The sequence below is a fragment of the Leucoraja erinacea genome, chromosome 8 (genome assembly GCF_028641065.1).
Source record: "Leucoraja erinacea ecotype New England chromosome 8, Leri_hhj_1, whole genome shotgun sequence".
In the NCBI taxonomy this organism is placed as follows: Eukaryota; Metazoa; Chordata; class Chondrichthyes; order Rajiformes; family Rajidae; genus Leucoraja; species Leucoraja erinaceus.
In genome coordinates this window covers 41719413-41731099 of record NC_073384.1, presented here as the reverse complement: position 1 = coordinate 41731099, position 11687 = coordinate 41719413, and the positions used below count along the sequence as shown (strand labels likewise).

At 41.9% G+C, this 11687-nt stretch overlaps 1 protein-coding gene across 2 annotated transcripts; it reads right to left on the bottom strand.

Moving 5' to 3' along the window:
• Positions 1-410: 410 nt before the first annotated feature.
• zgc:112001 (uncharacterized protein LOC550384 homolog) lies at positions 411-7485 on the bottom strand. Of its 2 annotated transcripts, XM_055639576.1 has the most exons (2): positions 6766-7485; positions 411-6676 (listed from the first exon to the last, which is right to left on the bottom strand). In XM_055639576.1, exon 2 carries the CDS (start codon positions 6647-6649, stop codon positions 5873-5875), a length of 777 nt encoding a protein of 258 aa, XP_055495551.1. In that variant the 5' UTR covers positions 6650-6676; positions 6766-7485; the 3' UTR covers positions 411-5872. The 2 variants fall into 2 exon arrangements, with proteins under 2 accessions (XP_055495551.1, XP_055495550.1); XM_055639575.1 differs by having other exon boundaries at positions 411-7485.
• Positions 7486-11687: the final 4202 nt, after the last annotated feature.

Genomic DNA, 11687 nt, shown 5'->3' with positions numbered 1-11687 from the left:
TCTCCCATATTAAATTTTTGGAGTACCTTGTATAAATACTGCCATTCTACTTGATCAAATGCCTTCTCTGCATCCAACGTGACCACTGAGATATCTTCATTGTCCTTCTTATGAGAGTACATTATATTAAAAAGCCTTCTCAAATTATTAAATGATTGTCTTTTGGGTATAAATCCCGTTTGATCCGTATTTATTAAATTGTTAATATAATTATTTAGCCTTCTAGCTAGAATCTTTGCTAAAATTTTCTGATCCGTATTTAGAAGTGATATAGCTCTATAAGAACCAGGCTCATCTAAATCTTTATCTTTTTTTGGTATAAGCGTTATTGTTGCTTCTGCAAAGGGACTTTGGGTTTTTGATTTGTTTTGCACTAATATTGTGTTTTTTTAGTTTATTGATTTTTGTTTGTTTGTTTTATTTTGTTACCGATTGAGTACCGTGTTTACAGACCTGCTATGCTGCTGCAAGTCATAGAGTCATGGAGCCATACAGTGTAGAAACAGGCCCGTCGACGCAACTTACCCAAGCCGACCAACATGTCCCATCTACACTAGTCCCGCCTACCTGCATTTGGTCCATACCCCTCTAAACGTACCCTATCCATGTACTTGTCTAAATGTTTCTTAAACATTGCGATAGTACCTGCCTCAACTACCTCTTCCGGCAGCTGGTTCCATACTCCCATCACCCTTTATGTAAAAATATTACTCCTCAAGTTCACATTAACTCTTTCCCCCCTAACCTTAAACCTATGTCCTCTGGTTCTCAATTCCCCAATTCTGAGCAAAAGACTGTGCGTTTAACCATTCAATTCCTAATATGAATTTTGTTGTTCCAAAAATAGACACAAAAAGCTGGAGTAACTCAGCAGGACAGGCAGCATCTCTGGAGTAGCAGCATTGTTCCAAATTGGTACAAATGTAAACTAAACACTCGTGATTCTTGCCATTTCCTTTTTTAATCCAGGTCATTGGTTTCATACAAATGCAGGCAGGGACCTACCTGCCAGCCTGGTGCAAAGTGGAAGAACCATGTGTAAAGTATTTCTCCCCCCTTCAGCCAGCACAGCTGAGCCCTGCCTCTGAACTTGGTGTAGAGAGGCCATCTGATAGAGGTGTATAAATGGGGGAGATAGATAGGGTGAATGCACTGAATATTTTACCCAGACTAGGGCAATTAAGAACTATACCTTTAAGGCAGGGATTTCCAACCTTTTTCGTCCTGTTTACCCCTGGCAACTTTAATAGCACATAACAATGTTATTTCACTTATTTATGAACAACTAATGATGAACAGATACAGGTATACCAGAACCAAACACAGTCAATGAGAAAAAATATGTACAAATGCAGAATCAACCAATTTAACCCCTAGATAGGCGGAATTTACCCCCTGGGGTAAATTTACCCCAGGTTGGGAACCCTTGCTTTAAGAAATTAAGACAGGTTTAAGGTGAGAAGGAAAGGATTTAATTGGAACCTGAGGGGTACTTCTTCACTCAGAGGATGATGGATACATCGAATGAGCTGGCAGGCACTATAACAGCATTTAAAAGACACTTGGACAGGTACGTGAATAGAAAAGGTTTGGAGGGATACCAGCCAAACGTGGGCAAATGGAACTAGCTTAGATGGGCATTTTGTCGGCATGGACATGTTTCTGTGCTGTAATACCAGATCACTGTTAATAAAAACTTGGTATAAAATGGATTTACAGAGTTGACTTGTTGCAGATAAATAATTTCCTAAATCGAAGCAGCGATCAGCACCTTTGTTTATTTGTTTATTTTGTTTATTTTATTTGTTCCGAACAAGTAAAGACATAAATAGGAATAAATAACACCAACAAAATCGAAATAGTCAAACAATTGGACATTCCAGGCAATATTTGCAAAGCAATGAAAAGCATAAAGCAAAATTTAAATGTCCAACACTTTTTCTTTACAAGCTCGAAAAGGAGTGAGAAGAAGAATAACTTATTTAATCTCACCCCTTCTCCCTAAACCCTTCTTCCATGTTTAATAATTAATTAATTAATAATAATAATACCCCAGACAATTTTTAGAGATGCATACAGACATATATATACATACAACTGATATACCCATACAAGTAATGTGTATGTAGTAACCAAAAACATAAATAAATAAATAAAATAATAAATAAACATCAACCCCTGTTTGTCAACCTTCCCCTTCATCCCTGTACCTTGTGAAAAAAAGTTTTTTGTATGTCATTTTGAACTGGTTCATATTTGGACATTGCTTTAACTCCACATTCAAACTGTTCCACAATCCTACTCCACAGACCGAAATACAAAATGTTTTTCTGGTCGTGCGGACTCTTTGTACCTTAAAATTAAATATTCTTCTTAAATTATAACCCCCCACTCGCTCATTGAATCATTTTTGTATATTTCCAGGTAAGTTTTTATTTTTGGCCCTAAACATTATCTGTGCTGTTTTAAATGCAACCAAATCTTCTAATTTTAATAATTTTGACTGTAAGAATAATGGATTAGTGTGACCCAGATACCTGACATTGTGAATAATACGTATTGCTCTTTTTTGCAGAATAGTTAATGAATGTAGCGAACTTTTATAGTTATTGCCCCAGACTTCTGCACAGTAATTTAAATAGGGTAAGATTAGTGAACAGTAGAGAATGTGGAGTGATTTGTGATCCAGAACCTGCTTAACTTTGTGTAATACAGAAATGCTTTTTGACAGTTTGGATTGTACCTTGCCATGACATGTACTATTGCAAGCTTGTGTAGAAGTAGAAGATCCCATACCACTCATCACAGCAGTCAGAGTATTGAGTGTAGAGGTTGGGAGATCATGTTGCAGTTATATAAAATGTTGGTGAGGCCACATTTAGAATATTGTTTAAGAAGGAACTGCAGATGCTGGAAAATCGAAGGTAGACAAAAATGCTGGAGAAACTCAGCTGGTGAGGCAGCATCTATTGAATGAAGGAAATAGCCAACATTTCGGGCCAAAACCTTTGTTCAGACTTCAGAATATTGTGTTCTGTTCTGGGCACCATGCTACAGGAAATATATTGCCAAGCTAGAAAGGAGGATGTTGCCAGAACTTGAGGGCCTGTGCTATAGGCAGCGATTGAGCATGCAAGGACTTTATCCCTTGGAGCACAGAAGGAAGAGGTGTGATCACATAAAGGTGTACAAAATCATGGGAGGAATAGAATGCACAGAGTCTCTTGCCCACAGTAGGGGAATCAAGAACAAGAGGGCATAGGTTTAAGGTGAGGGGGAAATATTATAACAAGAACCTGAGGGGAAACTTTTTTGCACAAAGTGTGGTGCGCGTATGGAATGAGCTACCTGAGGATGGAGTTGAGGCAGGTACTATTGCAATGTTTAAGAGACAATTAGACAGGTACATGGATAGTATAGGTTTGGAAGGATAAGGGCCAAACGCAGGCAGGTGAGACTAGTGTAGATGGGCATGTTGGTCAGTGTGGGCAGGTTGGGCCTGCTTCCATGCTGTATAACTCTATGACACGGACCTGAATAGGAACTGTAACATAATGCCCCATGTGTTGGCCAATATTTATTTATTAATTAACAATGCTGAAACACAAGGTGCTGGAGTAATGCAACATTATACAAGACTTGAGACTAGATTTTAGGCTTTAGAGGTACATTGTGGAAACAGCCCTTTGGCCCACTGAGTCCATGCCGACCAGCGATCACCCCATAAACTAGCATAATCCTATACACTTGGGACAATTTGCAATTTACAGAAGACAATTAACCTGCAAACTTGAAGCCGAAAAACTCATGCGGTCATAGAGAGCGTACAAACTCCATACAGACAACACCCGTAGTCAGGATCGAACCCGGGTCTTCCGGCATTATGAGGCAGCAACTCCTCTACCACTGCGCTACTGTGCCACCCACAGGTGAGGATCTGTAGACATCTGCTCTAAACCCTGAACCCAATAAAGGCGTACAGATAAAGTTTAACTATTTCATGCAGATGATGTGGACTTGTAAAGATTGTACCTCTTGAATTGTCAGTAATCCATCCCAAACAAACAAATGCACAAAATGTCACCTCATTGATGAGTTTCCTGTTTCCATCTAAACTTTAAATTATTTACCCAGACATTTGGCAGGATTTTGAAGCATTTATTACCTTTTTTTTCATACAAATTCATTCCACGTACATGCATATTAGTTGTACAAAAGATGTCAATTCATGCATCTGCATTTACTTTTAATTCAGCTATAGAAGCTTTACTGCAATTTGTTCAACTAAAATTGTTCAGGTCTTGCTACCATTTTGGATAATTTTCACTGTAAGTAGGAAATGATTCCATCTACACCCGATATATAAATACTTTCCATCTGAATATTTACAATATAAACACCAACCACCATTTGAAGCAGTCAAAATGATTAATGATAATTTGAAGCAGTAAGGCAGTCAAAATGGTCAATGTAAAAACTCACACACTCTGCTTCTCAAAGAACAAGAAGATTGCATAATATTAAGATCATCTAGTCAAAGAGCATGTTTAAAAACATCGTGATTTTCCATTTACAAAGCAAAAATGCAATTTGCCAGCTCTGGGTTCAAAGTGAACCATATCTGGCTCAGAACTAATATATTGGATAACATTGTTATAATACATATTCAAATGCGCTTTAAAAATATTTAATAAACAAATACACATGATTAAAAGTCTTATAAAGTAAAAAAGCACCATGTCTTTAGAATTATTAGGAGCCTGAATAATGGTTATTATACAATTATGAAAAGTTTATATATATATATATATATATAAATGATGAACTTTGGCACATACTATCTCATAAATATATAACTTATTCTCTTTATAATATATTATTGTTTATGGTAAACATGCAACATTATTTTTTTGTCAGCTAGAAATATGACATGGGAACAGAATTAGGCCATTCAGTCAAACTAGTTTTCTCCGCCATTCGATCGTGGCTAATCTATTTCTCCCTCGCAATTCTAACTCCTGCCTTCTCTCTTTGACCTTTGACGCCCCTTCATCAATATCCGCTTTAAAAAATACCCAATATGTTTGCCTCCATTGCCGTCAGTGGTAAAGAATTACACTGATTCATTATCAAATAATGGTATTATTTGTCGACATTGTTTGTGAATTCTGGATGTTATTCTCTGGGTTAAACACGCTCATCTTATTACACATGCTGTGTGGAGCAGAGGAGTGAAGGTGACATCTACATTAGAAGGTCGTTTAGAACACGGAAGTGTATCAATAAGATTGATAAAATACGTTATCGTTATGTACGTTATGTGTCGCTCAGCACCGAAATTAATCCTTACCGGTACTGAATTTCACAAAGTCACATTGACTCGAGGGCATATGCGATTGCAGAAATACGATATAGATTTGTAACCAGAACCTATTTGCTAGACAAGCAAAAATAAACAGCTTGCTGGTGCGTTGCATTTTGTTTTTCTCCTTTATGCATGATAACAGAAATTAAAGTGCACCTCCCTCCTCCTTCTAAATTCCTGGCAAATTGACATTTAAGTGAGTGAGTCAAGTAAAGGTTGCAAGTTCGATCCGCATTCTCCACACAGCATTGGGTCAAAAGAAAGTCCCGTTTGACGAGCTAATCCATCAGCTCATTTTGCAGTGTTTTTTTTTAATCTGTCTATCGGTTCTTTAAAAACGCGTTGAAATATAGACAAGCTAGATACAAAATATATGAGGAAACACACGCCATGCTTTGTTTCATTAGAGGACAATTTTGTATTTGATACAACACATTCCCGCAACAACATTTCATTTCAGGTCCACGAAAGTCCCTGTCAGGGTGAATTGGCAGGGTCTGGAAGATATCATTGTACATCGACTGAACGCAGTTTCAACCTCTCCGGAGGCAAGGGTTTTAAGGACTGCGGGATAGGCAATTGCTTCACGCTCGCTGGGAAATCGGACGGCGGGAGGCATTTTAAGATGCCCTGCATAGAAATGAGGAATAAAGTGGCGGGTGCTTTCCCACAGAGGTAGTTATACTTCTCTTCTCCCAGAAGCCTATTCCATTCGACCGGGTTGTCTCTCAAGACCCTCTTCATCTTAAACTGGAGACTTGAGGTGAAGAGAAGGAGATGCTCCATGCACAACTTTTTGGATTCCGCGTTGATCTTGGACATCTGCAGTTGCTCCAGGATCACGTCCAGCGGGGTTAGTCCCTTGCTGTCCACTATCTTGGGCGAGGCGCCGCTGCCCAGTAACATGAGGACGGTCTCCGCTCTCAGCAGCTCGCAGGCCAAGTGCAGCGGTGTCTTCCCATCTTCGACGTGGAAGCAGCCCTTCCTGTTAATGTACGACTTGAGGCCGGGCAGTTGGTTGGCGATCTTCAAGATCAAGCCAAGGATGTCCTTGCGGTCGTACCTGACGGCCATGGCGAGATGGGGAGCGGAGGACGGGCAACAGCAGAAGCGATCGCCGGGAACCTGCAACGCATCGTCCGCGTAGTGAGACAGCAAGTAGCGGGCGTACGGGAGGTGATTGTGGACCACGGCGTATAACAGGGCTTCAGACGGGGAGTACGTACGGAGGCTGGCGTTCTCTTCCCAGTAAAACGACTCCATCGTCCTCATATCCTCCAGCATCCACACGGGTTTGCGGTCTCTGACAGCCTGGTAGAACATATATGACAGGAATTTACATTGTCTCTGGTCGTCTTGACTGTAGTGTGAATTGTTGCACATCATACAAGGAAACAGACCTGCTACTGTGGTCCACGCCAAAGTCAATTCCAGGTTCTCCCTCTCCCCCGCCTTCCTTTATTCTCTTTTTTTTGAAAATTAAAATTAGATCCTAAGCACAGGTGAAATCTACCCGGTGCATTTTCACGGCGACATTTGTGGACCCGGGTTTGTCAGCAGCTTTCTTGCCTGTATCCGGGGGGTGGGCTCGTCTGGAGACTTTCTCAGCTCCTCTGCTTCTTGGAAGTAGTGTCTTCGGCGCGGTTTCAGTGAAGCGCATTGGAGAGTGCGCTCATGACTAGCAGTGACAGCGGGGCAAGGCACACACACACACAGACACACACACTCTGCTGGCCTGGATAGTGGGTTGTTGTTGGATGGTGCTCCCGGCGGGGTAGGGAGTGCGAGGGAGCGCGCAGCGCGTACACGTGGCTCGCCCTCCTCCCTCCTTTCCTCCCCTCCTTCCCTCCCTCTTTCCCTCCTTCCCTCCGCCTCCGGGACCTCCTGACACTCTCACCCGGACTGCGCTGGGACTGCCCGCCGAGCGAACGGCAGGTTGGATGGGGACGAATAAGGGAAGACGAAGGTGGCTGCAGGATTCAGCATTGTGCGGGCAGGGGGAGGAGGAGGGAGAAAAAAAATGAAAACTGAAACAAGACAATAAACAGCGAGAAGGAACAATCCGACACAAAACAAAAAGAAAAGAGGAAAGAGAAGAGAAGAAATTAAATGAGTACAGGAGGTGAAGGGGACGGGAAATTGTGAATGGGGAAATGTCCCCGTGAAATTAACCAGCGGTAGATGTGATGCAACAAAAGCGGGTGACACGGCCGACCAGATGCAAGCTTGAACCAAGTTGGTACCTACATCGCTCATGCAGAAAGCCTCAGAAAAATCCGCATCCACTTACACCCCTTCATCGCGTTTTTTTTCTTCCCAGGAGAGAGGTCTGTTTATTAAAGCCAGAATATTCCCTATTTCCGCCCACAACGCACAGTAAACTAACTGTACGTGAATCATAAGCGCCGAGTTGATATTATTTTTCTTCGGATGCATGCATCATCTGTCAGTCCTCTCCGGGTTTTTCTAAAGGCAGTCAAGAGTCAAGATGAGTTTAAGGTCACCTTAAACCCAGGGGTGATCTTATAGATTTGCACAAAATCATGAGAGAAATAGATCGGGTAAACGCAGTCTCTTGCCCAGAGTGGGAGAAATCGAGAACCAGAGGACGTGGGTTTCAGGTCACACGGATGTACAATAAATCAAAGAAGGACATTTAATGCAGAGAAATAATTTCTGCGAAAGAGAAAGAATACAGAGCAGTGCGAGGTGTTGCATTTTGGAAAGTTTAACATGGGCAGGACTAACACAGTGTATGGTAGGGGGCTCTGTGGAATGTTGTAACCTAGAGGGATCTAGGAGAGCAGGAACATAGTTCCTTGAAAGTGGCATCACAGGCAAATAGGACTTTGCCGGCACAATGGCCTTCATCAGTCCGAGTTTTGAGTATAGAAGTTGGGATTTTATGCTGCAATTATCTAAGACTTTGTTGAGTACACATTAAGAGTATTGTTTTCCGTTTTGGTTACCATGTTAAAGGAAAGATGTTGTCAAGCTACAAAAGAGTGCAGAGAAGATTTACGAGGATGTTGCCAAGACTCGAGGGCCTGAACTATAGGGAGAGGTTGAGCAGGCTAGGACTTTATTCCTTGGAGCTCAGGAAGATTAGGGGTGATCTTCTAGAGGTGTACAAAGTCATGGGAGGAATAGATTGGCGAAACAAACAGAGATTTTTTGTCCAGAGTAGGAGTGTCATGGACAAGAGGACATAGTTTTAAGGTGAGGGAGGAAAGTTAATAGGAACCTGAAAGGTAACTTTTAAATGTCATGTTGGTCAGTCTTGTTTCCGTGGCTTGTTTCCGTGGTTTATGACTCCATGACTATGAATATGTCATTGTTAAAATAAAGCATCAAAAGCATACAACCTACAAACATGTAGGGCCCCATATCTACGAAAGGATGCGTTGGTGTTGGAACAGGTCCAGAGGAGGATTGCAAGAATGATCCCAGGGATGATTGGGTTAAGGGATGAGGAGCATTTGATGGTTCTTGGTCTGTACTCATTGGAATTTAGGATGAAGAGGTAATCTCATTGAAAACTACCAAAATAGTGAAAGCCCTGGATAGCCGACATGTTTGCTGGAAATAATATTTAGCACAGTAAATAATTCACAGTGATACTGTAAAACATTACTCTTATAAATGAAGAAAAAATCCGCAAATGCTAAAAATCTGGAATAGATGCAGAAAATCTGAAATTGTTCAGCAGTTGAGGCAGCATTTATGGGAAGATAAATAGAAGTAACAGAACAGGTCAAAGTTCTTCCGAAAGGTCTCCAACCTGAAGTGTTAACTCTGTTCCACAATACTTATATGCTGGAGGTTAGAAAGATGAGGGGGGACCTCATTGAAACTGACCGAATCATGGAAGATCTGGATCGTGGATGTGGAGAGGATGGTTCCAGTAGTGGGAGAGTCTAGGACCAGAGGGCATAACCTCAGAAAAAAAGATGCATCTTTAGAAAGGAGATGAGGAAGTGTAGATCAGCCATGATTGAATGGCAGAGCAGACTCAATGGACCAAATGGCTCAATTGTGCTCCTATGTCTTATTGTCTTATGAACATTTACTCCCACATCCCAAAGACGTGTGGGTTTGTAGGTTAATTGCCCCCGCCATCTAGTACAGCACAGGATCTTTAGACTTTAGACTTTACTTTAGATTTAAGAGATACAACATGAAAACAGGCCATTCAGCCCATTAAGTCCGCGCCGACCAGCAATCGCCCCATACACTAGCACTATCCTACACACGAGGGACAATTTACAATTTACCTTAGCCAAGTAACCTACAAACCTGTACGTCTTTGGAGTGTGGAATGAAATCGGGGCACCTGGAGAAAAGCCATGTGGTCACAGGAAAACATCCAGACCATACAGACAGCACTCATGGTCAGGATCGAACCCGGCTCTTTGGCGCTGAATGTCAGAAACTACCACTGCGCCACTGTCCAGCTCCAAAAGTGGGCAGACAATTTTCTGGGTCAGGACACTTTCCAGACTGAAGAAGGCTTCTGACCCGAAACATCACCTGCCCATTCCCCATCTGCAGTTGCTGCCTGACCTAATGAGTTCCTCCAGAACTTTTATTTTTTTCCCTTCAAAATTGCAGTATCTGCAGTCTCCTGTGTCAGTAATTCTGTTATCAGTCTGAAGAAGGATGTCGACCCAAAACATCACCTTTTCCTTTTCTCCAGAGATGCTGTCTGATCTGCTGAGTTACTCCAGCACTTTGCGCCTATCTTCAGTTTCAACCAGCATCTGCAACTCCATCCTCCACACTCTGTTGTGGTAGTTTTGGTTAGGATAAGAGCATATCAACACCTACAAGCCCAAAGTTATACTATTGAGCACAATATGACATTTGGCATGCACATAAATGGATAAACTCATCCATTAACAGATCAGAGAAAGCAGTTGTATGACCAGGGCCATTCAGTTAACATATTAATAATTTACCTTGGGAATGAAACTATTCACAATACACATTAATGATTTAGATGTAATATATCCAGGCTTGCAGATGGCACAGAACTGCATGTGAGCTTGGGATGTGTGGATGCAGAGAGGCCCCCCGTGCTATTGGGACAGTGCAGGGAAAACATCGCCTGCAGCAATAAACCTGCAGCGACGGGAAACAGCGGCACAGCAGTAGAGTTGCAGCCTTACAACGTCAGAGATCCAGGTTCGATCCTGACCTCGGGTGCTACCTGTGATGAGTTTGTATGCTCTCCATGTAAATGCATGGGTCTTCTCTGTGTGTTACCGGTTTCCTCCCACACCCCAAAGATATACAGTTCTGTAGGTTAATTGGCTTTGCCAAGTTGTTATATTATCCCATGTGTGTAGGATAGTGCTAATGCACAGGGTGATTACTGGTAGGCACTGACTCAGTGGACCAAAGGGCCTGTTTCTGCCCTGTATCTCTGAAGTTTAAAGCATCTGCAGTTGCACCTTGTGTCTACAGGGAAGTGTCTCATTTCAGTTGAATGGGATTTTGCTGAAACCACAATTTGAGTTTCAAGTACAATTCTGGTCTCCTTTTCTGAGGATGTTCTTGCGATGGAGGGAGTATTGTCATTCCGCTGACTGGATTTCAGGCAAGAAAAGCTTATCACTGTACCTCGGTACAGTGACAATAAACCAAACTGCTGAAGGTTCCCCAGACTAATTTCTGAGGTTGCTGGACTGACATACAAGGAGAAATTGGGACAATTGGATTCATATTTATTGGAGCTTTATGAATGAGAGATAATTGCATCAAAATCTAGATAATTCTGTCAAGAGTGGATAGATAAGGTGCGGGAAGCATATTATCAATGGCAGAGAAGTCAAGGACCAGGAGTCACAATCCAGGGATTTAGGATAGATCAGGTAGGACTGAGATGGGGAGAAATCTCTTCACTCAGAGAGAGGTGAGGCCAGTGGAATTCTCCCCCACAGAAAGTATTGTAGAAGTGAAATCATTAAACATTGGTTTTGTTGAATCTTCAAATCATTCATTTAAGGCATATATAGGGTAGACAGTCATACAGTGATATAGTGTGGAAACAGGCGCTTCGGCCCAACTTTCCCAACAATCTCCCAGCTACACTGGTCCCACTTGCCTGCGCTTCGTCCATATCCTGTCCTATCCATGTCTAAACTGTTTCTTAAGTGATGGGATAGTCCCAGCCTCAATTACCTCCTCCGGCAGCTTATTCCATACATCCACCATCCTTTGTGTGAAAAAGTTACCCTTCGGATTCCTACGAAATCTTTTTCCCTTCACCTTGAACCTATGTCCTCTGGTCCTCGATTCCCATACTTTGGGCAATAGACTC